Source organism: Anas acuta, unplaced genomic scaffold, assembly GCF_963932015.1.
Source record: "Anas acuta unplaced genomic scaffold, bAnaAcu1.1 SCAFFOLD_50, whole genome shotgun sequence".
NCBI classification, from domain to species: Eukaryota; Metazoa; Chordata; class Aves; order Anseriformes; family Anatidae; genus Anas; species Anas acuta.
Genome location: NW_027076097.1, coordinates 142,612 through 168,121, shown reverse-complemented (window position 1 = coordinate 168,121; position 25,510 = coordinate 142,612). Strand labels below are relative to the sequence as shown.

Here is a 25,510-nt window from a genome sequence, read left to right as displayed (position 1 = left end):
AAATCCTTTTTCTCACCTTTGCTTTGCAGCTGAGAAGCATACAGGCATGGCACCAAGGCTCCTCTGTATAGACCACAGCCTTGTTTTTAAGCACCCAGCTTAAAAATCATGCACAGCGCAGCTCGCTTCCTCTGTCTGGATCCTAAAGTGATGCTTTGATCCCTCCAGATGGGTGTTTGGACCCAAAGAGGAGGCTTTGGACTCTAACATTCAGGCCTCATCTCCTAGCATGAGGATTTGGGAATTTGAAAGGAGGGCTGTTCCTCTCCAATAAGGCCTCGCCATCTAAGAAGTCCGCATTGCAGGGAACCAGGTCCGTTGTGTCCGTTGGGACAGGACCTGCCACAGAGGCCCTGCTCCCGGTTCCAGAGATGGTCCCTGGGCCCTGATGTGGCAATAATAAGGTTATAATAAAATTGTGACCCTAAAAATAGGGGTTTGTTCCTTGTAAGTGGCAGCCTGGTCTGTAAGATTAATGTGTAAGCAAGAAAAAGCCACTAAAAAGGAGGGGTTACCCTTTCCGACTGCGGCAGAGTCCCGACTTCTCGCCCCGGAGTACTCACACCAGCAAAAAGCACCAACCAAAGCCTGGGGGAACTTTGGTACAGCACAAGAGAAGGGAGTGGAGGTAGCGGAGCCGCATGGCAGAGCTGCTGCTTTTCACCAGTTGATCATCCCTGATAATTGAAAGTAAGGCTGGGTGGGATGACCCCCACCCCCAGTCCTGGCAGCAAGCTTGGTCCACAACACACTGGAATAACGATTCTGCTCCCTCACACCCCTACAGCTTCATCATCTGACACGGGTACAGTCAAAACAATGGCATACACGAGTAAAAGTCAAGAGTTGACATAGTAACTCCAGGATTTGGCTATCAACTGTCCGAGAAATCAGAACACCGAAGCTTCACAATGTGCCCAACATCGAGTTGTGCCAAGGGGGGAGGAAGGAAGAAGCTTTACGTTTAAGCCTTCAGAGCATCGCTCCATCAGAAGATCGATTTGCAGCCACCGTGGCGTGCCAATGGAGATCTTTCTGTGCCAAAAGAAGTGCTTTGTCCTCTCAATAGCGAAGGTAGCCACCTATAGTTACAGAACGGATGCACAAGCCCTTAACTCTGACCAGCAGGGAAATTTAGGACAACTGAGTGCAGATCCTGCCAATTTCTACCCGTTCGGACTGTGCTTTAAGTCTCATTGCAAAGCCTCAGTTAGAAAAAGGATCACCTCGGGGTATCCAACAAGAAGAACAGTTTCAATTTTTTTTATTTTTTTTTTAAATATACCATAGGACTACGCGGTTCAACTGTCAATCATCTCGGAGAGTTCAAGGAGGAGCTCATCCTCGTCCTTCCCTAGGTCTAAGTCAATCTCGGCTTCCAGTCTGCCTCCTGAGATTTCCCAAAGTAGCTTCTCCAAATCTTCATCCGCAGATAAGGGCGTGTTCCCTGTGGAACTCAGCCGGCGTGTCCGTGCCTCTTCTAGCTGGGAAGAAGCTGAGGTCGAGGTCTCGAGTTCGATCTCCATCTGTTCCTCAAATCTTGCCGGGCTTCCAAGACGCACTTCAGGTCTTGGGAGAGCAAGAAAGAACAATCAGGATATGCCATTTCTTAACGGGAAATCCCTTTTCTGCAAACCGGCTCTTAAAACTGTAGGCAAGCCCTCCTACGCTTCAATCTTACACAGGGATTGTTATCAATCAACCCAGGGCTACATTTAGAGCCCGATGTGTTACCAGGTACATTTTTCAGTCTGGGGCTTTATCTGTGAAGCCAGGGCACCTGGAGTTGAGGTGGCATTCTTGAGGACCAAAAGGCAGAGGACACTACTCCTCATCTATCACCTCCCGAGGAAGTAGAACTTCACCTCCTCCTCGTTCAGGTATTCAGACAACCCAAGAAGTCACTGGAAAGCTGTGCTGACTTGCAGCATTTAAAGAAAGCCTAATTAAGCAATCCTGCTAGATTTCCTGCTAGAAAGTGGTTTCAGGTGACTTATTCCTTTGATGGATTTGGGCTTTAATTATCTCAGAACCCTCCTTTTTTCCCACATGTGACAGAACTTATGTTTCCCTGGGGATATACACTGATTAAGAAAAAGAACAAGTTGGGGTTGTCACCTGTTTTGGGCATTTTCTTCAAGTCTGATGGCTGGGACGTGCTCCGGCACGTCTGAAACACCCTAGAAAGCAGCAAAACAGTATTTATGACACATGGGTAAAAGATTCCTTAATAGCTTTTTCCTCCACACTGCTTCTCCTCTGGCATTGCGGAGCCGTGGCCAAAATACAAAACTAAGGTGCTCCTGAAGAAAGTTCACATTCACCTGGAGGTTACTCATGATCTTGTGTCTTTTAAGAACATGGCATTCATGGACAAAATCCCCCCCACCAGAGAAATCACAGCATCAGAGTACCGGTTAAAGAGTGCCATTCAGCTCATAAATACAGAAGGGTTCTACAAGCATCCTGTAGACAGCTACTGGATTTCCAAGGAAACAGAAGGCCTGCAGAACGTTTGCCTTTTCCACCTTTTCTCCTAGAGGAGGGTAGGAATTTAACAAGGGATCCATCTCTGCATTAGCCCCTGGCCTTACCATGGCTGCTTTTTTGGCTGGAGGTCCCATCATGTCAGCATCCAAAGCAGTCCGGAGTTCCACAGCTGCTATGGCAGAGGGATAACTCCCAGGTGCCTTACGTTTCAGTGCCTTCTTCTTGGGGAAAGTGACTTTCCCACCCGAAGGCTTCGCAGATGTCATCAAGTTGGCTAGAGTAAAAGGAAGAGAGAACTGATGCAGTCTTGCTCTGCCTCAGGAAAAATCCAGGTTCTCTTCATCATTTCCACAGTCCTTCTACACAGTTAAATGCATTTGGCCAGCAGAATTGCACCGCCATTGCCTGGATTCTCAGGAATGTTTTCCACATAGTAAACTCTGTCTACCAATAATCCATACAAAGGAACCAAGAAACCGAATAGCTACAGTAAATAAGAATCCAGGACAAGGGAAACCTCAGACACATAGCAATCCTAAGTGCAAGCTAGGTTCACAAATATAGACAGCTTTTATATTTCAAGTCCTGCTCCCTCTAGGAAAGGGAAAAGCAGCAGTTAGAGTACGACAAGAGCGTATGCAACTGTTGTACCAGCTTCCTCTCCCTTGCAGTGATGTCCCACAAAGATGTTCTACAAAGTCCAAATCTGTAGTGTCATTTTCTAGTCTCCCGTTCCTTACCTAACATCTGGCTGGCAGAAAAAGAAACAAACTAAGAAAAAGAAAGTCCACACTTCGCTTCGTAGCATTGCGTGCCAAAATGCACCCAGCCAGAGTTACAGCATGAGAATTGTCATCTTCTGTCTGTATTTCAGAAGACAACCTAAGTAACTCTTAACCTTCAACACTTTTAGCTTCCCGGCCCTGAAATTGAGCTGCCACTTTCCCTGCTGGTTCAGTATGAAAGAAGCCAGCAGTAGATTTGACAGCAGCTTCCTCCTTCCCAAGCTTCTCTTGTTGTTCTCTCTGTTGCCACTTCTCCCACCGTCTCTCTTCAAAGCTCTTCTCTGGACATTTACGAGTTCCACTCTGCTGAGTGGGCTAGAAGGAAAGAAAAGTAGTGCATGAATAGGACAAAAAAAAAAAAAATCCGTGGAGATTTCGTTAAGAAAATCTGATCAGCAATCCCTCCAAAATGGTCTTGATGTGGAACAGCATATTAATATCGTTCAGGTTACTGTTGTGTTTTTTTTTTTTCCCTAAAATTCTGCCTGTAACAAGAGCCATGCTTTACTATGGACACAGTCTCACATATCTGCAATATCCACTATGGCAAGCTTCTTTAAACAGCTAGGGTGTTCTGCTGTACATCTATTTATCCCATTCTTTTTAAGCAGCAGAAAGTCATACAAGTTCCCCTAGACAGTATCCACAGACAGATTGATTTCCTTGAACACAGAACTCTGGCCTTCTGCATTAAATCCTTCATGTCTGACAGATCAAGTCAGTAAGAACAAAAAGAATTCCCTCCACGTTAACTGTGTAGATTTCAGCTGGTGCTAACAGGGTTTCTTTGTTGCTGTGGTATAAACAGACTGATTCCAAGTTTGAGGAGTACAGAGTTGTCTGGAAATGCTGCTGGCGATAGGATTTAGACTGCACTGCAGCTCCTACCAGATGCTGAAGGGTAAGAACACACTCAAGAGGGTGGCACACGGTGAGTAACCAAACTTGTCAGAATGATCAGAAATTGTACGAATGTATGTGTGTCTTCACAGAGGACTCACCTGTACATCAGGTACAGAAGAAAGTTTAGGAAAAGGCCGGTTCAATTCCACTGCATTCTTTTCTTTTTTTAAAGCACCTGAAAAAGAAGACCAAAAAAAGTTTGGTCAACGGCAGAAATAAAGAAAGCTGGGTACTTGTTTCCTTTGTGCATTTATTTCCTTGTGCCCCATGAGAGAGAGAGAGAAAGGCTACAATGTGCAATCCATTCAGCAATTATCCATGAAGCAGATCCTGAGCAAACTGAACTTGCTCAAGATGGGAAGCACCTCACTGGGGCAGGCATTAAAGCATCTGTTTATGGAGCACCTGTTAGTTTTGTGCTCCATAAAGATTTCTGCTCTGCTGGGGCAGGTCCGGGTTGTGCTGAGGGAGCTGCACGAGCAGGTCTTGCCCCTGCGCTGGAATCTTCAGTTTTACCATGCCCTTCAGCCTCGGTTTTGGCTTGAGTTTCGCGTCTCTGAAGAGCTTTCTCACGACGGATTTCCTCCAGTGTTTTCACATGGATCTCTCCCATTGGCTTCGCAGCCTTCCCTGTCATCATCAAGAAATGAGGAGAAGCACCAACATTTAAAGAGAGTCCAGCAATAGTTTCAGTCTCCAACATTTGTCAGAGCACTAAGGAAAACTAATCTTGAGTGTTCCCAATAATGCATCTTAGAACAATATCCTTAGAACAACATTCTCCTCCTCCTCTGAGCCACTTGTATTTTGAAGACCAGCCCTATCCAGAGAGAACTGCTACACAGAAATGCTACTTTACTTTAGTACTTTTTCAGACTGCATTTCAAATTCCTGCTCCTGGCAGTGGTTCTATTCTAATTGTACGGAACGGTTCACAGAAGCAGCTAAAAACCTTGACAAGGCACAAGTAGAAAAGAAACACACACCTAGAGCCAGATTTCTGATAGTGGCTGTCAGAAGAGCTTCAGCACTCAAGCAAGAGGCATCAGTTCTTTGTTTTCGTTTCAATTAGTTTTTAGGGATGGATGAAAGCAGTCCAAGTTCATGGAAAGGAAGGAGGAGAAAGCATATTTAATATCTAGCTGTTACCTCTCTCAGTACTGGTCTGTTTCGGAGGTAATCCCAGCCTGTCCTTCAGAGACTTGGCAACTTGAACTGCAAAACAGTTCAATTCAAGAACAAATTAGGGAGGCTGCAGAATGTCAACTTCAGGTTCACATTGCAAAACAAGACAGGAAAGGGAACTTTGAATCCCAGTGATTACCACCTCAGCCAACATGCAAAAAGAAACATCACTGGAAAAGGACAAACAGAAAGACTAAATACAAAACCCAGGAATCCAATCTAGATGCCTGTTTAGTACCTGGATCTCTCTTGGGTGCTTTGTCAGCATTTCCCGGAGCCTCTACCTTCTTCCCCAGCCTTTCAGCAAGGTGGCGCTTCACTGGAAGGGTGCTTACATCGTCTTCAGAGAAAACAAGGAATATTGTAAGAACTTTTCTTTGCAGGAAGCTTTGAGAACAGTCAACAATAAGCTTCTATTTTTCAAGCATATTTTCATAGTATTGCCTTTCAGCTGATAAATGATTTTTTTTTTTTTGGCCATTTCTGCAGTCAACACAGATCTCCACTGCAACGTATTTTCCTTTCATACATCAAAAATACTCTTTAATGCAGTCATATATAGAAGGCAGCACCTACGTAACAGCTCATAAAAAGTTCTTACCCGTGGAGGCTTTCCGTTTTCCTTGTCTAGCAGCAAGATCTAGTCGAACCACAGGTTCCTCCCCTAAAACAAAAGGGATTTTTTTTTTCTATTTCACAGAAACCAGTAGCGAACAGAAATATTATCCTGTTAGCCCATCTCCACCATGTCAGACACTGTTTTGACAGCTAAACCACATAAACTCATATTTTAACTATAATTAACATAGAAAAAAAAATATTAATAGTCTCAGTGCTTGCTTCAAATTCCAGCTGAGATAGTAGAGAGTGAATCTGAGTCTGCTTGACAGCTATACTTTGTGCAGAACAAAGGTGCATAAGCAAGCAGAATATTATTAGGTACAAATGCTGAGAAATAGTCCTTTCTAAGGTGAATGTCTACGAGTAAAAGTACTTCCACACTTTTTTCCCTTTCAAAGGCATTTGCACAGCTCTAAACAATGTATACACAAGCTCCTGTCATACTGTGTCCACACCTGCCACTGTCAGCCTCTTTAATGCTTCAGAAATTGCTTCTTATATAGCACTGTCTTCTACAGCTCTTTCTTCTCCTTACTCTTCTGTTTTTCAGTTACCCCCCTATTTGCATACTGACACTTTTTTTTTTCTCCTGCCACTGCACTTAACCTGAGCACCAAATCTTGCCAGTACAACCAGGGACTTTAAGCATAAAAGCACGTTTTGAACAGAAGGCAGCACCAGAAGGCTAACATGGGTGAATTGTTTTAATTATTGCTTAACCCTCCAGTTTGGGAGTAATGAAATCAAAACAAAAGCATTCACTATTACCTTTCCTGGAAGACAGTGTCACAGTTCTCACCACTGTCCGGACGTTTTCCTTTTCTGGAGCAGGAAAAATCATAGAATCAACGGGACGAAGAGAAGATCTTGAAGAACCTTCTGTTCAGAGCAACCAAAACATAAGGAAGTTTACCCAACATAAAAAACTATCACAAAAAAAACAAAAAACTTTAAATTATTTGTTACTGTCCAAAATACAGCAAGCAGAGCATGTAAATAAGAGAGGTGACTAATTTGCCTCTGGTTGCCCTTTGAACTCCCATTTAGAATACCATCAATCAGGTTGCTTGATGCCCCCAGCTAAAAATGGAAGTCTGTCCCTCAAGCAGCTCCCAGGCACCATCACCTGCCGTGAACAGGATAAGAAAGTAGGGAATATTAACTCACCACCGTGTCTCTTATTTTTTTCCTTCATCTTCTGAGATTTGATTTCCTCAAGTGTTTTTATTCCAAAATTCAGATTGCCCTCTGAAAACAGGAAACAGTTCATGAGACTGGCTTAGAGGCACTAACTGAGGGACCACAGATCCTCAGGCTTCTTAGCGCTCAGCAACTTTCTGAAGTATTTAGAATAAAGCCTGGCAACACTCCTCACAAGTGAAAGAGCCCTAGAACCAAGGGCATTTTGCCCCCCCTATCATCCTTCAGGCTTAAAAATGTAGTTTTAATTTTAATCCATTTACACGATATTAGATCCCTCTATCGTTAGATATGGTTTATCAACAGTGGTTGCAAGGCTGCACGTGCAGCCATTTCAACTCCACGCTGTGGCCCTGTTTTGTTCTCCAAAAGTAAAGAAAAGGAGTTCACCTTTCTGACCCAATGGGCACGTGATGGTATGAATGGCAGAAATGAGATCATGGAAATAACCGAGTCCATTCAGCACCCCTACATTTTGTTGTGTTTTTACACCACACTGCTTTTGAGTTAACTGTCAAGTTCTTCTGATTTATCCTACTAAGGTGCTGGAATACCTTGTTTAGTAATAGTAGAACTGCCTTTGCGAGTGGAAATCACCCGTAATCCATTTTTGCCTTCCGCAGCTGGTTGCTGGACGGGAGTTCTAGTTTCTTCTCCTTCCTCAGAAAGCTGGTCTGAAGGGGAAAAATCTATTCAGTTATGCATAGACCAGATTGTTCATGATTACGTAGCTCATGCAGTGACACTTCAGCCCATGCTTCATATAAAAAACTTTGTTGCTCTTTTGTTTTGTTTTGTTTTTTAAAGAGCTACACTGACCTGATAAACTCCTAAGTAGAATACACTAGGACAAAACATCTAGGACTCTAGATTCTCTCTGCAGCTTTAACTACTACACAACACATTGCTCTTCAGACAGAAAAAAGAAATTTCCTTCCTAGTTTCACACAGAACTTTACACAACAGACCAGCTAAAGCCAGGCGTGGTTCCAAGCTTTCCTCCAACGTTTCAGGTTCTGTCCACTGACTGCCGGACAAAGCCACCAGTGACCTGGCCACTCTGCCTGCCCTATTGCTAGTCAGACCTCAGGTCATCTGTGATTTCTACATTCCTTTACAGCACAGATTCCTTCAAGAACCAAAGATTTAACACATTCATTTACAGCACAAATTCCTTCAAGAACCAAAGATTTAACACATTCATTTACAGCACAAATTCCTTCCAAGAACCATAACATGCTCACCATCATCATCTTCATCATCATCTGCAGCATTGATTACAACTGGAGGGTGTGTAGGGCTTGGGACATTTTCAGAGTTTTCCACTTTCATCACCCCCTTAGCTGTGGAGAGGTATTTGACTGGACAGAAAGTTTGTTTTGCTGCAGTGACATCTGAGCCACTTTCAAATCATCGTCCGCGGACTCAGGCGGACTTGGCAGTGTAGCTAGAGGAAGAGGAGGATCATCGGTAATATGGCAGTTTAAAACTTTGACCACAATGCAAAGAGATGGTAGGAAAGGAAGATAACCCGCACAGACAACGAATTCAGCATCTTCTTTTGCCCACCCCATCACTGTTTACACCGGGAACAATGACTTCCCTTCGAACAACAACACATCTCCCTACCACCCAGCAAAAGATGAAACAACAGGAAGCAAACTGCAAGGCAAACATCACACAAAGCAAAGAGAAGCTGAGCACGAAAGCAGAAAACAAACACCAGCAGTACACTCGGTTTAACTGACCACCTATGACTGCAGACCTTTTCCTGCACTCACAAATGAACAGTTACCTGATGCCCCCTACAGGATTGGCACCCACTAAGTAATACTCCAAATTAATTCTTCAGCGCTTAAAGAAAAAGGACCTAAACTCACTCTTGCTTGGTGGGAAGAATTGTCCATCGATGTAACGTCCCTTTGCATGATGAAAAGCACAGTTGGCTTTCTGACAGCCTCCCGGCTGCTTCTCCCAGTAGCAAGGAATCTCACTGCGCTTTTTCTGAAGACAGAAAGAAAGAAAAGCTTGTGATAACATGCACCTGAGGCTTGCAAAGAGATGCACAGCTCCAGATCACGACAGCTGTCACAACACAGTGCTGAAACATCATTCCAAAGGTCAGTTTCTCAGTTAAGTGGAGTATTTCTGGGCATATTCACAAAGTTTGCATAAGCTGCAACCACTATGCACATTTAGATTTGTCATCATTCAGTTTGAGAAGACAGGCACTCTCAGACATCAGTTGAGGGTGGGTTAAACTAATACACCTAGGATTATACTAGGATTATTCAGAGGGAAAAAGAACATCCGAAATTGCCTAGGTTAACCCTGTCTAGAACTACTTCTTGGAGACTTAGTTCTTCTGCACCTTTAACTTTCCCCACTTCCTACCCCAGGCAGCTAGAACAGCATTATCGGAAGGACTGTGGCTCAGAAGAGACCCGATAGTTCATTATCAAGCCTGCTCCCATGAGGATAGAACAGCCTGTTTATTACCCCCCTGCTCCAGCAGGTTTTAGCAGTCTATTTAACAGCTATTCTGCATCTGTTGAGAAAACTGTCAGCATCTAATAAAAATATATATATATATATCTTGCTAAGACACACCTAAGGCATTGATTTTATTTTCCTCTGCTTCCTCCCACCCCCTCTCTTGGTAACAGAAACCAGTATGATTTTGAAGCAAACGAATCTATCCTGCAAAAGCACAATCAGTACACCTACGGCACTGAAAAATGCTTTTGTTGATTGATTTTGAGAACACATCGTTAGGCACTCACGTCAATTTCCATGTGTCTGAATCGGCAGACATTCCTGAAACAACGACCCTCCTGCCACAGCTTGCAGACCGTCTCATTGCCCAGAGCAGCTTCGCAGTGGCGGTAGGCACATTTGTCTCCCTGGAACCAAAAGGAAACCAACGAGGAAAATAGAGTACAGCCTCAAAAATGGCCATGCTGCTGCCTAATGTTGCTACAACTGAATTCAGAATCTATCTGGTTCTCAAGTTAACCAAAGACCAGTGTGCTTCCTCCTCCTAATCTACTCCTTCCTGAAAAAAATGGGGAAAAAAAGCAAAGCAAAGGAAAGCCAGCCATACCTTGGTACAGGTAGAATAGAAATAGAAGTAGCAATCGTCTCCTTCTTTAGACATGCCGACGAGTTCTGCTAACAAGCTCGGCTTCTCTCCACAGGGCCTTCCTGTGCTCTTGGAGAGAGCTGTCTTCACCCTTGCTTGGGCTGAAAGTCTTCTACTGGCTTGTGATCAGTGAAATCTTCTTTTGAAAAGTAACCCTAAAGAAAGTAACAAGTGAAAAATAATGAGGAACGAACAGTTTTCCAGCTTTCTTCAGTTCATCAAATCAAGTTATCAGTCTCTCAAAGAGAGCAAAGCCTTTTTCCCAAATTCTGGAAATGCACACCAACAAGTGGCATAAGCTTTGCCTTTGCTGAAGGAAGACAAATAACACAAAGAAAATCTGTCTAGTTTGTTTTACAGGGTTGTCTTTCTCAGTATGGAACAAACTGACCTCCCTGGTCTAACTTTGCAGTTGGCTATTCTGCCTTTGTCCTGGAGAGAAGAGCAAGAAAGGAACAAATCTATTTTTGCACTCCAAAAACGCGTTAGAGGAGGATTATCACACCCACCTAAGGGTACTTCCTTGTTTGTTTATAAAGCGCCAAGTATTTCTCTTGGACAGTCTCTGTTGCTGGTCTGTTTTGTGCCTTCCATTTACAATAAAGATATTAAGATGCTTACCCCTTGTTTTTTGTTTTTTTTTGTTTTTTTTTTTTTTTTCTAACGAACAGTGGAAGTGGAGAGTCGGATGACAAGCAAGAACAAACACCAGAAACTCCTTGTTCTGCCCCTGCTTTTTAATCACCCAGCATCACCCCGGCTGCAAAACAGCCTCTGCTGATTTACCTGCTTGTTAAAGCACCCCACAGGCTGCAAGTGCGGTGTGCTAGGTGTCAAGTTCTATTTAACGGTGCACGGGTAACCATTCATCTTCCCACAGTCGAAGCACAGAACAGCCTCTTGCTAACAGAACTCATCCCTGCTGCTGCAAGAAACCTCATGGCCTGCAGGAAAACCTCAAGCTAAGAGTTCCAAAGCAAAAGCAGAAAACGCATGATTTGTACTCTTTATATTGGAGTGAATTCTAGCTGCTAAACGCTGCCTACATCTGAGGGCACGTGCTGAGGCTGGGGGGAAGGACACTCAACACCCACTGACAGCAGGAGTGCAAAGATGCCAGCCAAGAAGGCAAAGGTTAGAGCTGAAAGCTGCCTCAGCTTCCTCCAGCAGCCAGCTGGGGGTCACCTTTCACCACGCGCTCTGAGACTCTGAGCCCTGAATTGGCAACATGACTATTTTTTTCCACTATTAAGCTTTTCATTAGTGCTTTTGGTTTGTTTGTGGGTATTTTTGTTTGCTTTTTTTGTCTTAGTTTCTAATTTTTGTGGAGCAGTGACTTTAGCTGGAAAGAAGGGAGAAGCCAAGTATTTCTCAGTGAAGACGATAACAATTCTTTCTCTGTATTTGTAGAAAGAGACTGTTTGGCAGGTACAGGATACTTCACTGAGACTGTATTCTAGATAAACAGAAAACCTGACTGAAGAAATCTGTGTCCTTCCAGATTCCTGGGCATTTCAAGCGGTGACTCCTGAACGTTCTTGGGAAGAAGACCAACAACAGATAAGTGATGAGAACACTGTACAAGTCCCTACGGAGACAGACTACATAGTTATTGTGGATCGCTATGAGCTCAAAGTATGTCTAATTTCAGCTTTTTTTTAATGCTCAAATAGGACATATTCCTGCGTCATGTAAAATTGCAAATTAAGCCCATTGTTAACCAATGCCAATTAAAACAATTAATTGGAAGGACATACAGATAGTGAAATAATTCAGCCTGTAATGCACTGTGACTGTTTAGTTTCCACACCTCATGGAGATTTCTGTAGGCTACCATTTGCTTCTGGTCATCTGTAGTTTAGGAGACAGATTCTTTGCCTAATTTTTCAGACAAAAGGCCTTGCTGAATTTTAAAATACCACACTGACAACCTGCTAGTACTATTATGGATATCATTTTAATGATTCATAATTCTTATGATGGGTTTGAGGGCTTTTATTTGGGGATTTTTTTTCATGCTTTGATGTATTAAGAACCTGAAAAGGATCTTTATTTCTTGCAGTGATGATATTAAACCTGAAGTTAGCAGGTTGACGTAAACTAGCTAGCCATGGAGAAGTGACTACTTTTCTGAAATTCCTTGAAAGTGCAGTATTAGAATTTCTTATATTGTGTGTGTGTGTGTATATATATATATATATATATATATATATATATATATATATACATGAAGGAGGCAGAGTTTGCTGATAAGATGATAAGCAGCATTATTTCCAGGGGGCAGTAGTATTTCCATTTGGTATGGCTGCTCCCTAAAGCTACATGCTTGCAGGCTCACACAGGTAATGGACAGCTGTGGCAGTGGAAGAAGGTGCTGCCACTAGCTTGTCACTGTTGCTGTGCCAGAGATTATCATCTCTGCATCTTTGGTAATAGAAATGACTGTGTGAGAGAGAGGTGATTGCTACAAGCAGCCGCTTTGCTATTTACCCACCCCTGAATTTAAAGGTAGGATTGAGCAAACTAATCCACCTTTGCTCTGGGCGTTTGAGCAATCTGTTCTGCCAGCAGAGTTGTAGGCATGGCACACGTGGGTAAAGGTAATCACCTAAGGGTGCTTCCTTTTCCAGCTGGCACAGCTGTATCTACAAGATCTGCAGCCTTTTTACAGTGCCCCGCGCTGCTGCAACGCTTCTCTAATGAAATGCAACAGTGGCTTTGCTGTGGCAGCAGCTGTCCTACAAAGAGGATCGTGTCATTCCCTGCTGCTTTGGGAGCAGTCGACTTGCAATTACAACCATTGATGTGATAGATTGGTTAGTAGTAAAAGATTGTCCGAAATTTCAGCCTTTCCTTTCTCTGAAATATGAAAAATTAACTCATTTTCCCTGCTGAAATCTCATGGGATATTTAATCTGTTCTCTGAAGTGTCACATTTTATTTAATAGCGTAAGAAAAAGTAGGCTCTCACTTGTATTGTTACTGTTCAACCTCCGAAAACATATAGAGCGTATTCAAAGGATCTGGTACTATTCTAAAGTTGTTGTTTTGCTCCATTGTTGTCTTCAGAAATTGTTATGCTTTGTCACTGAGATAACGAAGGGATTTGACATTTATCACCTGGAAAAAGTATATGGCGTCATTAATCAGTGTATTTACAACCAGAGAGAAGACTACGACAAAACCGATTTGGTGGAGGTAATTTTTGTTTTGAATTCTAGCACTTTCTGTCACTGTTACGCAGTATTTGTGTGTTCTGGGGTATCGTGGTTGTTTAGCATTGCTCTTCACTGCTTAGCTGTCTGTGCACAGACAACAACAGTACGACTTCTCCCTTTCAGTCTGGAAGACGTTTATCCACCTTGCAAAACAATTGTTATATTTGGCATAACTGTTGGCAGTTTCTGCAGGAAAAAGCTTGAACTTGAAGACAATGGGTCCACCCACACAGCCCTTTCAAAGCAGTTAACCTTAGTCTGTCAGTAGTTTTCCTTGGGAACCATTTTGGGAGCGGGAGGACTACGAAGGGAAGGTGCTTTTCTAAGTCTTTCACTCGCTCTCTCCCTCTACAGCCAGTCATGCACGGTGATAGCAGTTGTTCCATCCTTGGAGAGAAATTTAAGTATATAACAAGAGTTTGAGACTTCTCTCTAGTCACACTCTAATCTCTTTTTAACTAATGCGCTTGAGCATCTGTAATTGGGGAGATTTCTGCCTGTGCCAGTTTTACACTGAGTCAAATTCTCTGGTCTCTTCCTGTAAAAGATGATTTCGGAGTTGTCCGAACTCCTCAGAAATCTGTGTGAGGCATCCATGGTCCAAGTCAGGTGTTCCCAGTATACGCTTGGATATTCACTCTTCACATTGAAGATCCTTGAACCCATTTATCTTAGAGTTGCTTGTGCTTGAGAACAGATGAAATTTGTTGTGCCGATCAGTCTGCCTCGAAAAGAGAGTGCCTCTTTTTTTTAGGCACTGGTCATCTCGATCTCTTCTTCCACATCTGATAAAGAGTTAGAACGGACACTCTGTTCTGCCTGTGAGAGGATTATTTAGATTCAGGGAGGCTGCTCCTGAAAAAAAAAATGAGATCTTTTAGCTCGAGAAGGGATTTATTTATGTTATCTCATGGCCTGTGAACTTTTGTAACTTAACATTTAATTTAAGTGTTAAAAGTTAAGTAGCTTTCTTGGTTTTCTATTTCTTCCTTTAGCTTAGGCAAACAAATCTCTCCTATTCAGAGTGCACTGTACAAGTTAGTCAGGAGCGTGCTCTACTGTATGGAGAGAGAGAGAACTTAAGGAGTAATTATTCAAAGTCCAGAAATTAACTTGAGCTTGTTGTGGCTTCTCAGCAACTGTTTCTTCCTTCTAATTGTTGTGAAACCACTGCTGAGAGAGATCCATATAGTTTATATCCTCCTCTCTATTTTGGATGTAAAAGGATGCCTCTGAAGCTAGACGGGGTAATAGGCCGTTGTGATGGTGGTAGCACACTGTTTGCTAAATATTACTAACCATGTATTACAAATTATTTATTTTTATAGTAATAGAAAGTGTTCTTAAGCTTTCATTTGTGCTTACTGCTATTTTAGTAATAGGTAGTAATGGTAATAGAAGGATGGTTGGACTAGATGATCTTGTGGGTCCTTTCCAACCTTGTGTTTCTATGATTCTTTCATGAGGAAGCTATAGACCGCGATGAGGTCTCCCCTCAGCCTGCTCCTTTCCAGGCCGCACGGGCCCAGTGCCCTCAGCCGCTCCTCATATGTCTTCCCCTCAAGGCCCTTCACCATCTTCGTAGCTCTTCTCTGGACACTCTCCAACAGTTTAATGTTCTTTTTGTACTGTGGTGCCCAGAACTGCACACAGTGCTCGAGGTGAGGCCGCACAGCGCGGAGCAGTGCAGGACAATCACCTCCCTCAACCGATTAGCAGTGCTGTGCTTGATGCACCCCAGGGTATGGTTGGCCCTCCTGGCTGCCAGGGCACACTGCTGGCTCATACTCAACTTGCTGTCAACCACGACCCCCCTAGATCCGTCTCTGCAGAGCTGCTCTCCAGCATCTCATCGCCCAGTCTGTACATATAACCAGGGTTGCCCCGTCCCCGGTGCAGGACCCGGCACTTGCTCTTGTAAAACTTCATGCGGTTGGTGATCGCCCAGCTCTCCAATCTGTCCAGATCTCTCTGCAAGGCCTTTCCACCCTCAACAGTCAACAACTTCAAGTTTAGTGTCATCAGCAAATTTGCTCAAAACACCTTCTAGTCCAACATCCAAATTGTTTATAAAAGCATTGAAAAGAACTGGCCCTAAAACGGAGCCCTGGGGGACCCCACTGGTGACCAGCCACCAGCCTGATGTAGCCCCATTTACCATAACCCTCTGAGCCCTACCCGTCAGACATTGCTCACCCATCGTATGATGTTTTTTATCTATGCTTGACATTTTTAATGGGATTGTGTATATGGTTTGCTTTTCTTGTTCTCTAAAATGACTTTTTGAGAAATCCTTTATATAATGAACATGAAGTTGAGGAATCACAGACAAGACAGGTGACAAGAACTTCTGAGGTGCTCAAAAGAGTACACCATAAAAATATCCATTTCTGCTTCCTAGCTTTTTTCCTAATCTGTTGTAAGTGCATTGTCATCTTTCTCCCGTGACTGCATTCTACAGGGCTGAGTTTTTGGGATGCTAGCTAGCACTCCTGAGCACATTACTTCAGGTTTCTAGGCCAGTCTAATAAGCGTCTTCCACCACTGTGGCACCAGTATGAATATGAACCAGTCCTTTTTGTTAGAATTGTAGGGGTTGGAAGGGACCTCCAGAGATCATCGGGTCCAACTCCCCTGCCAAAGCAGGTTCCTTAGAGCAGGTTGCCCAGGTAGGCATCCAGATGGGCCTTGAATATCTCCAGAGAAGGAGACTCCACAACCTCCCTGGGCTGCCTGTCCCAGTGCTCCGTCACCCTCACCGTGAAGAAGTTCTTTCACATGTTGGTGCGGAGCTTCCTGGGCTCCATTTTGTGGCCATTGCCCCTTGTCCTGTCCCCACAAACCACTGAAAAGAGGTTGGCCAAATCCCTCTGTCCACCACATCTCAGATATTTATACACATTGAGGAGATCCCCTCTCAGTCTTTTCTCCAGGCTGAACAGCCCCGGGTCTCTCAGCCTTTCCTCACAGGGGAGATGCTCCAGGCCCCATTATCGTCTTTGTTGCCCTCCGCTGGACTCTTTCCAGGAGACCCCTGTCTTTTTTGTACTGGGGAGCCCAGAACTGCTGGACACAGTGCTCCAAGTCTAACTTTTCTCAATTGTTTCAGGATCTATCTATGCTATATAAACCATGGAGCTTTCTAGGCAAACACTGGCAAATCGTGAGCCAGGTGCAACTCAATGCCGACGTTTCCGTCAGTGTGTTAGGGGTGGCAGCTTTTTCCAAGACTGACCTACGCCTGGCACCTAATCTGCGTTTCAGTAGATGTACAGAAGGGAGCAAAGAGCTGTGTTGTTAGCACTGTATTTAAAAAGCTACCGTGAAGAAGATGCCTGTATTGAGCGGACAACAGGAAGCTTTCATTGCATCTCCAGGCAAAGGAGAGGAAAAAAACATATCACTGAGGCAAAAATGTGTTTCTTCTTATCCACTTCAAGACGATGTTGAAAACCTGGTATCCTAAATGCATCTTTACCTATGGAACCACAGTCAGCTCATTGCATTGCAACTGGAAAATTTCATACTTAAAAGGGAATGACAGGCAACGAGGAAGCAGGAGCGTTCCTGGCATCAAAAATTTTGCTCTTCGAAGTTTTGGGCAAACTTCTCCCCGTTATTAGTCTGGAGAGAAGAAGACCTTCACAGTTAAATATATATAAAGGCGTAAATCTCGGTTGTACATGAACAGCTGTCACAGCTAAGGGTTCCCAGAAGCCCCATTCTGTTTTTTCTGACTTGGGGAAAAGATCAACTTTTAGCGTCTGAGGTAAAAACATTGCTAAAAGCAGCGGTATGTGGAAACACAGCGTATTGAAGAGAAGTACGTAGTGGGAGTTAAAGCAAAACGTAGACTAAGATATCTGGACACGTACTGAAGGAAGAGCTCCTCTTTATTCAACTTGGAGGTGGAAAAAAAGGGGGTTGGGGGTGGGTTTTTTGTTTGTTCGTTGTTTGTTTGTTTTTTCTCCAAAGGTTTTGGGGGTGTCCCAGCCAGCCCCGGAGCGCATTCCTCCCTCAGCACCGGGCACCTGAGGGGAACTCGGGGCTGGAGAAGAAGCCGAGGTCGGGGAGCCGGGCGCCCTCAGCGCCTTTATGCCCTGAGCCGAGGCGAGCCGAGCCGGGCCGGGCCGGCCGCCGCCTGCCGGGCGGAGCGGCTCCGCCCCGCTCCCTGCCGGGGGAGGCTGAGGCACCGCGGCCCGCCGCTGCCTGGCCCTGCCCGGCTCTCAAACCCTCCCGGGGACGGGGGGGGGAGGCTGCGAGGCGCCAGGAGGATGCGAGTGGGCGCCACGTGCTGCGAGGCGAGGGCCCGGGCGGCCGGCGGAGCTGGGACTCGGCGACGGCTCAGCGCCCACCCCGCCAGCAGCGGACGACTCCCGGAGACGCAAAACGGCGGCGGCGGAGGAGGAGGCAGGCGGCGGGGCTGAGAGGAGAGGGGGGCGAGGTGGCTGCGGGAGGCGACCCCAAGCGGCCACGGGAGACCCCCGGGGAGAAGGCGAGGCGCTCCCCCGGCCGGCCCTGAGGAGAGGGGCGGCTGCGAGCATCCCTTCCCCGGCTCTGTGAGGGGGGAACGGGGCGCGGTTGGGCTGTGACAGAGCCGGGGGTATGGGGGGCACACGGGCAGGGCGAGCAACTTCGCTTTCCGTGCCTTGAAACGGGACGGAGCCAGCCGAGACCGGGCTCCCCCCCCCTCTATATATACACACACGCGCTCGGTGTGGCGGTGGGAGGGGAGCGGGGCCATGTCCCCAGCCCTGCCGGGGGTTTTTGCGGTGCCGGGGGCCGCCCTGACGCCCGGCTGTCCCCCAGGTGCTGCGCGGCGCTGGAGATCGGCAGCCGGCGGGGCGAGGCGCCTAATGGAGGCGGCGGCGGGGCGCTGAGGGAGCAGAGAGGCTGCGGCTGTCAGCGCTGCCCGGTAGGTGCTGGGGCTCCCCGTCAGGCTTGACGGAGGAGTTTGGCTTCGTTGAAGGGTGAGTCAAGGCTGAGGTGGCGGTCCCAGCCGGGACAGGCGCCCCAGAGAGCGCCTTGGGGCTGTCAAAGTGCACGGCGATCCGTGCAAAGGGGGCTTTGTTGTGGAAGGCCTGAGGTGAACACGAGCAGCCCGCTGGAGGGGGAAAGGAGAGGGGAGTTTGGAAAGCTGCGCTGCTGGTGTTAAGCAGCAGCCTGTGCTGCGTTGGTGTTTGCTCAGAGGGGTTTCACGCACCAGGAGCTGGTGGGTGCTCTGAGGAACCTGGTCCAGCTGTGGAGAACAACCTGTATGAGGCAAACCCCAGGACCCAAATGCCATAGGCTGTAAGTCCAAACCTCCCCGAACAAGCAGACATTAAGTAGAAAACCCATTTGTTACCGTCTTGAAACATTGCCGGCAAGGCAGCCTCTTCCAGTTACGCTGTTAATTGGGTTCCCCGGAGCTCGTTAGAAGGAGGTGCCATTTTTTCTAAACGAGGTGACTGCTAACTTCAGGCTGGCAGTCCTACTAGCTTTCCTCAGCCAAAAAGCCCTCTGCATTTCCGTAAAGCACCTGTGCACTGTGCTTGTTTAAAAAAGACAAGTTTGAGACATAACACTTGGAGGTAGGGCACGCATTCTCTTTGTGAGGCTTTCCTACTCCTTGAATGCTTCTTGTGGCTCTCCTGGGCTCTCTCTTCTCTTGCCAAGCCCTCGATGACCTGTGCCTGCTTCAGCTGCATCCAGCGCTCCGTTTGCTAGCCGTAATTGTCGTCATTTATCTCTGCTGGTTATTACTGGGAAAACTGATGTTTATCGCTGCGTGTCCACGCGTCCCTGGAGCCTGTTAGAGCTGGCTTTTGAACGGTTCTGCCTTTTGTAAATTTCTCTACGCTGAAGAATTTCTGTCGAGTGATGGACTTTGTGCTGTTGTTAGGATTCTTTTTGTTCCTAATGTACCAAAAAGGCTGTTTCCTTGGGTCTTTTGCTTCCCTTAGCAGTTTGTGGTGTTTCACTTAGGCTTATTACTATCCTTGCGCTGTTTTTTCCCCAGTCACTTACAAAGCCTGAGGGACAGGATTAAATTTTTTTTAATCTAGTTACCATTAATATAAATGATCTTTTTGTTTGGATGTGACTTCTGAATTCATAACAGTCTTACTTCAAAGATCTACGACTGGTTTTGAAGTCTGATGCTTTCTTCAAGTTTGAGTTGAGAATTTCTTCCATCTTTATGGAACTAACTTCTAAAGCAGCAAGTCAGTGTAAACTGTTTTTCTAGTTCTGTTTGCACGTAATAAATATAACCGAGGCATACTCGCTTGTGGCTGAGCTCTGGCCAATCTCTATTTCTATGGTCAGTTTCGCTTTGTGTCTCAAGGCTGAAGTCTAGCTGAGAATTCCCCTGTGCCAGATGCAGTATTTTTGTATATTATGAAATTAGCCTCTCTAATTTTGAGAAATGCTGAGCCTGTTGCAAAATTGACAGAACGAGCTCTTTGGGGTCTGTTTAATAGAAGTCCTACGTGATAAGTTTTGGGGTGATGAGGGGAGGGGACATTCTGACCACATTTGGCGCAGTGCAGGAGGGCCTGGACGCGCTGTTCCCTTCTGTGAACTCACAGTCGGTATTCCCTCTCCGTCCTGTGCCAGAGACGTGAGGTCACTGATCCATAAATGCCCGAGATGGTTTGCCTCGGAGTTGCCGGTGACTTGTAAACAAGTGATGCAGTTTTCAGGATAGCACGGTTTCCCCTCCTCCCTTTGTTTCCTCGCTATTTCTCAGTCAGGTACCAGTATCAGTGTTCAAGTCCGGCTGTCGGTTGTATCACCTTTGCCGAGTGTGTGCTCACAGGAATCCAGTTTTGTGGTGTTATTAATTAACTTTCTGACACTGTCACATCAGGCACTAAAGGTGCTTCCTCCTGCAGTCTACACAAGGGATGTGATGACTCAAGTTTTCAACATCTTTATTGTCATTGGTAGTATTAATTCTGATGTTCATCTTTTATTGCAGTCCATCACGTTAGTTTGGTTTGGTTTCGGTTTGGTTTGTGGTTTCGTTGTTGGTTTTTGGGGTAGCTCAGGGCCTCCTGAAATACTCCAACCACTCTGCTGCATAAATAGTTGTTTCTTTTTCTGTGGAGATGGGAGCCACCAAAAATGCCTCCTTTCCTTATCCTGTAGCAGCCAGATGGCATTTCGTAAGGCTGTGCCGTGCCTCCCTTTGGCTGATGGTTCATTTCCAGTTCTCTTGCCTTTCTGAGAGCTGGAAGGAACCACACCAGGACCACTCACCTCTTTTCGTGTACCCTTCAGAGTGCAGTGAGCTGCAAGGTGTTGCATAAAGCAGCATCTCTGCTTCCAGGGGATCCTTTCTACCCAGCTCTGGAAGTCAGCCCAAAGGGAGCACACGGCTGCTGACGTGGGAGAACGTGAAGGAAAAAACAGGCAAGAACTCTGACCACGTTGCTACTAGCTCTTAGAAGACCTTGGAGATGGATCATGGAGAGCTTAACGATGCAAACATGCTTTGAAAGTTTGACTTCTGCTTGCACCTAACAGGTCCAGAAGAGCTCACTTCCAAAAAAACCAACAGGCTTCCAGTTGTGTTTGGAGCCGTTCCAGAAAGCCACTTGGTGTTGCAGGTTCTCGTTGGGTGTCTTGGCCTTCTTGACCCACAGCTTGAAGCCGCTGCCCCTTGCATCTGACAAATGTTTTACAACTTCAACTTCTTTGCAGGTTCTACTTAAATTTGGTGGAGGAGGCTGTGGCTGAGCAGAGAACTAATTTGTTATTTCACTAACTGGAATAATTTACAATGGAAAGAAGCTTTTTTTAGTTCAAAGTTGTGTTTCTGATTACAGCTTCCGGTATTTTACCTCGCAGTCCACAAGCACTCTTCTTAAACTTGATTCCTGACAAGTCGCTTTTCTCAATTCTCGCGTTCTTGGACTCCACCAGGGGAAAAGGAAGGCCCTGCTAATATTGCTTGGCTGTTTCCTTCCGGAGGAAGGAGGGGAGAGTTGAGAAAAAGAGGAATGAAGTAAAATGAATTTACTCTTTGCACACGTGCTGAAAGAATAGGCCGGTGTTCTTGGGAATATCTCATTTAAATCTCTGTGTATGTGTTTCGAGAGGATGCGTCCTCACTTAGAGGAGCCAACATCCCATTGCTGGACCTAATCCTGATGGGGCTGGCATCTGAGGGTTACGCGGGCTGCTCCCGGCAGAGCTCTTCCCACGCGGGGAGGCCGAGGGAGCCGGTCGAGCACTGCTCCGCTGCCTGGAAAGATTCAGTCATTTCCACCCAAAGCGAGGAAATAAAAAGCTCGGTCAGCCATTTCATCTGGAGATACCCCGCCCTCCTCCAACAAATACGAAAAAGGGAAAATGTAGGCTTGGGCCCTCACATATCCCAGCAGTTTGCACCCATTCGGGCGATGCGATTGGGGTCGGGGCAGGCAAAATAGAAGTTACCTTTATTTTTTTTTTAATTTCGGCAGAGGAAGTTATAAGGTTGATGTTGCCCCTTTGATATTTGATTTAACCCACTGACTGCCTGGGAAGGAAGGAGTCTGTTTAGTTTACCTTTGTCCTAGATTCAGTTTTAATATCTCATGTTTAATTGGAGGGGGAGGGGGGGGAGGAATCTTTATTCTTAATGATTCATGCCGCCTCAAAGCACAGTGGTTTCTACTTGTGTGCTGCCTTTCCCACTGGGGGATGCAAACACAAGAACAATAATTTCAGACTCCTCCTTCAGTTTCCAAGAGAACCTTAGCTGCTCAGGGATAGCTCTGAATTTTAAAAGCATTTTTTCTTCCAAATTATGTATTGATTGCACATAAAATAGAAGCACCGTAATATGCAATTTCAAACAAATGCACGGGGGTGCTTGGTTGCTTTTAATGCTCCTCCTTTATTTTTATTTTATTTTTTTTCCTCCAGCAGAAAACAAAAAGTGGATTCTGTTCCCATAAGCCGCTCTTGCAAAATCCTCACAAACATTTATTAGTCTAGACACAAAATATTCTCAGCCGGCCTCAGCCTGACGATGGCAAAAAGAAATAAAAATAATAATAATAATAAAAAAAAAAAAAAGAAAAGGCAAGCTAATATTGTACTTGGCTGTGAAAAGGGAAGGGGGGAATCATGCCCCAGGCTAGTGAAGCTGTAACATTTTGCTGGGGCTGCCTGCAACAACAGATGCATCTCGTTCCCCTGGGCTTCCAGTCCTGCCTATTCTCTTCTGCTGAACTTGGCCGCTCGCAAACATTCCCTGTGAGTACCACACCCCGGGCTTCTCCTGGACGCTTTTGATTTGATTGAATGATGGCACCAGGCATGCTCCTCTTCACCAGGCCTGCTCTTGTGCCCCAGAAATCATGTAGTGAATTCATTGATTGGAAAACGTGCAGAATAGGTGGGATCTGGGGTGACTGGTAGAAATCAAAAGGGTTTGAAATAGGCGATGTGACCGCAGCTTAAACCTGCAGGAAGGGAGCATCGACCCGAATGGTTTATCTGAATCTTCAGCTGCAACTTCTGTAAATAGCAGCTCCTTCTCCTCATTTGCTACCATGGCAGTTTGCAGACTTTTGCTGAGTTAAAAGGACAAATCATAGTTGTGCGCGTTTGTTTGATCAGGCCTTTACCTCAGTGCTCACGTTCTCAGACTGCTGGGGTTTTATATTTTTGTCATTTTCTTAGAAAATGGAGAATGATGCATATCCCGGCTTCCAGATGATTAGTTCCTGTTACTCCCAATTTGTGTCAGGCTGCGTTTGGTTGGAAATGAAAATGTAATTGCAAATTCCCCTAAACAGCACAACATGTCTGTGGTATTAATTAAAGCACTGTAAATACGTAGAATATCTGAGAATGCATTCCTTCAAGCGTGGCCGTGTTTTTTTAAACCTACAGAGGAGGCAAAATACGGTATTTAGGCTTAGTAGATGAAATGTATTGCTTCTGTGGTGGCAGATCCGTGTCTTGAGACTTTAAACCTGGTGGATCTCGTGCTCGAGCCTTCAAAGGAGATGTTACATAGACAATAAAACGTCCTGCTTTTCGGGGAGGGCTCTCCTTAGGTCACTCAGAAAACGCCTTCAGTCTTCACTCACTGCAGCATTCACAAAGTGAATGCCTTCCTGTAAGGTTAGTCACCGATGGCCACTCATTCCATGCTTTCACTAAGAAAAACCTTCGCAGCTTTGAATCTGAATTCCCTGCCCCGCGTTTAGGTGAGCCCGGAGCGGCGTAAGGCATTGCTGGGCTCCTCGTCCGGCGGTGCTGGTGAAGTGAAAGATGCCAAAAGTGAAGTTTGACAGTGAGCTCGGGGGCTTGTGCTGGCCCGGTGGCTCTCTAAGCCCCCGTGTCTGAGCAGCGGGAGCATCCGAGCAGCACAGGACGGAGCTCAGCAAGAGGCTGGGGTCAGGACACTGCTGCAAATAGAAATGCTTTGGTGGCTGCAGAGGTTAACCAGGTACGCAGCGCTGTTTTACTACATGGTGGAGACCTACGGAGAGTGTTTCTGCCCTCCTTTTTAGCTGAAACAACCCCAGATTCTAAGGGGAAAAGGAATAGAAGGGACTTGCGGAGTAATGTTCTAGTGAAACCCAGCCTTCCTAAAGAAGCCTGCCTGAATAATTCCTGTGAATAACAGACTCTGTTCAGCTATTTCCTAACATAGAAACGGTGCTGACTGCTTCTTCAGAGTAATATAATTTAGTGATGCTACTGAAATAGTTGTGGTTCAGACGTAGATCTGATATCTCCTAAGCACGCTGAATTCACAGCTGTTGATCCTCCAGAGGAGGCTTTGCAATTGAACACCTGGAGAATAGGTAAATTTCCCGCTGTTGTTCTCCTCTCCTCTTGTTTTGTTTTGTTTTGTTTTGTTTTGTTTTGTTTTGTTTTGTTTTTCTTAGTAGCATAGGCTTAAGACTCTGAAGAAAGAGGCTGCTTTTTTTCATTTCCAACACTGGCTGTTCCTTTTGAGCCCCGCCTTCTATTTTTGCAGTCACAGGATATGTGAATGTAAATTTGTGGGAGAGAGGTAGAAAACTCTGTTTCAACTGGTGTTTTTTTCGGCTATGTTGGGAGACCAAATAGGGTGGTTTTGAATCTTCTGGCTCTTATTCAGAGCAGCAGCATGTGGAGGGAGACAGATGCGTTTGCTTTTTTAGTGCAATGGCTTCAGAAGCAAGAGGGGAAAAAACACTTTCTCTGGGAGCTGGAGAAGGTGTCCTAATCGCAGGAGAGGTTTCTAAATGGTATATCTTTGCGAGTGTTCCTGTAGTCCGGAGGTTTTTGTTTGTTTGTTTGCCTTTGGAAGGTTTTACTCTTAATCTTAACGTCCTTCAGCAGAAGTGAGAAATGTGATTTTATTTTGTGCAGTGTCGCGGACCCTCTGAAATCTACTGGGAATGATGAATACCTCGCAGAGTACCGATTTGATGACGGTGGAGACAAGGAGAAACCAAGAAGATCAAAAGAACGTGACCTCATTTCAAAAGCAAACGTTTTGTACGGCAAAGAGACTTCTGAGCCTGGTGAGAAATTGCGGCAAACTTCCTCTCTCAAGTGTGACACTGAATGTAGCTCTAAAAAGCTTTCCTCCTCATCTATTGCAGAGAGATGCCAAGGTAGAAAGGACAAGACTAAAAACACTGAGAAAGAGCATTACCAAAGCAAGAGGGAACATGCTCCTAGTGAAGAGAAGGAGAGTCAAAAAGCAGGTCCTTCCAGCGGCCAGGTTCAAAAGGCGTCACGCTGGAGCTCCGAGTTCGGCGGCGTTCCGAGGCCGTTGTGGCGGTTGTGGAGACGGCCCTGGCTGAGGTGGCTGCTGCTGTCGCTGCTGTCCCCTCTGTCCCCGCTGTTGCCGCTGTTGCTTCTGTTCCCGGACCTTGGAGACCCCCAGCGGCTCCCTGTGACAGGCCCTGTGGCCCCGGGGAGCTGCCCGCCGCCTCGTCGGCCAGCCCGGCAGCAATCCTGCCAGTACAGAATAGCTCAAT

At 45.7% G+C, this 25,510-nt stretch overlaps 1 protein-coding gene, 1 long non-coding RNA gene and 1 pseudogene across 2 annotated transcripts; 1 reads left to right on the top strand and 2 right to left on the bottom strand.

The window, feature by feature from the left end:
- Window positions 1–142: 142 nt before the first annotated feature.
- Window positions 143–4,356, bottom strand: LOC137848945 (zinc finger CCCH domain-containing protein 11A-like). Its single transcript, XM_068668438.1, has 5 exons — window positions 4,277–4,356; window positions 3,398–3,590; window positions 2,595–2,764; window positions 2,119–2,180; window positions 143–1,569 (listed from the first exon to the last, which is right to left on the bottom strand). The coding sequence occupies exons 3-5, from the start codon at window positions 2,754–2,756 to the stop codon at window positions 1,302–1,304; spliced, it is 492 nt and encodes a 163-aa protein (XP_068524539.1). The 5' UTR covers window positions 2,757–2,764; window positions 3,398–3,590; window positions 4,277–4,356; the 3' UTR covers window positions 143–1,301.
- Window positions 4,357–4,829: 473 nt separating this feature from the next.
- Window positions 4,830–10,436, bottom strand: LOC137848944 (zinc finger CCCH domain-containing protein 11A-like; annotated as a pseudogene).
- Window positions 10,437–17,607: 7,171 nt separating this feature from the next.
- Window positions 17,608–25,501, top strand: LOC137848948 (uncharacterized). The gene is made up of 4 exons (XR_011091599.1): window positions 17,608–17,954; window positions 18,354–18,459; window positions 24,894–25,048; window positions 25,130–25,501. It is a non-coding gene; the product is annotated as an uncharacterized lncRNA (long non-coding RNA).
- Window positions 25,502–25,510: the final 9 nt, after the last annotated feature.

Coding starts and splice junctions, on each gene's coding strand:
- LOC137848945 (XM_068668438.1), bottom strand. CDS start 2,756: ATGACATCTGCGAAGCCTTCGGGTGGGAAAGTCACTTTCCCCAAGAAG. Junction 2,181..2,594: donor CAGCCAAAAAAGCAGCCATG/GTAAGGCCAGGG, acceptor GCTGCTTTCTAG/GGTGTTTCAGACGTGCCGGA. Junction 1,570..2,118: donor GAAGAAAATGCCCAAAACAG/GTGACAACCCCA, acceptor TGCTCTCCCAAG/ACCTGAAGTGCGTCTTGGAA.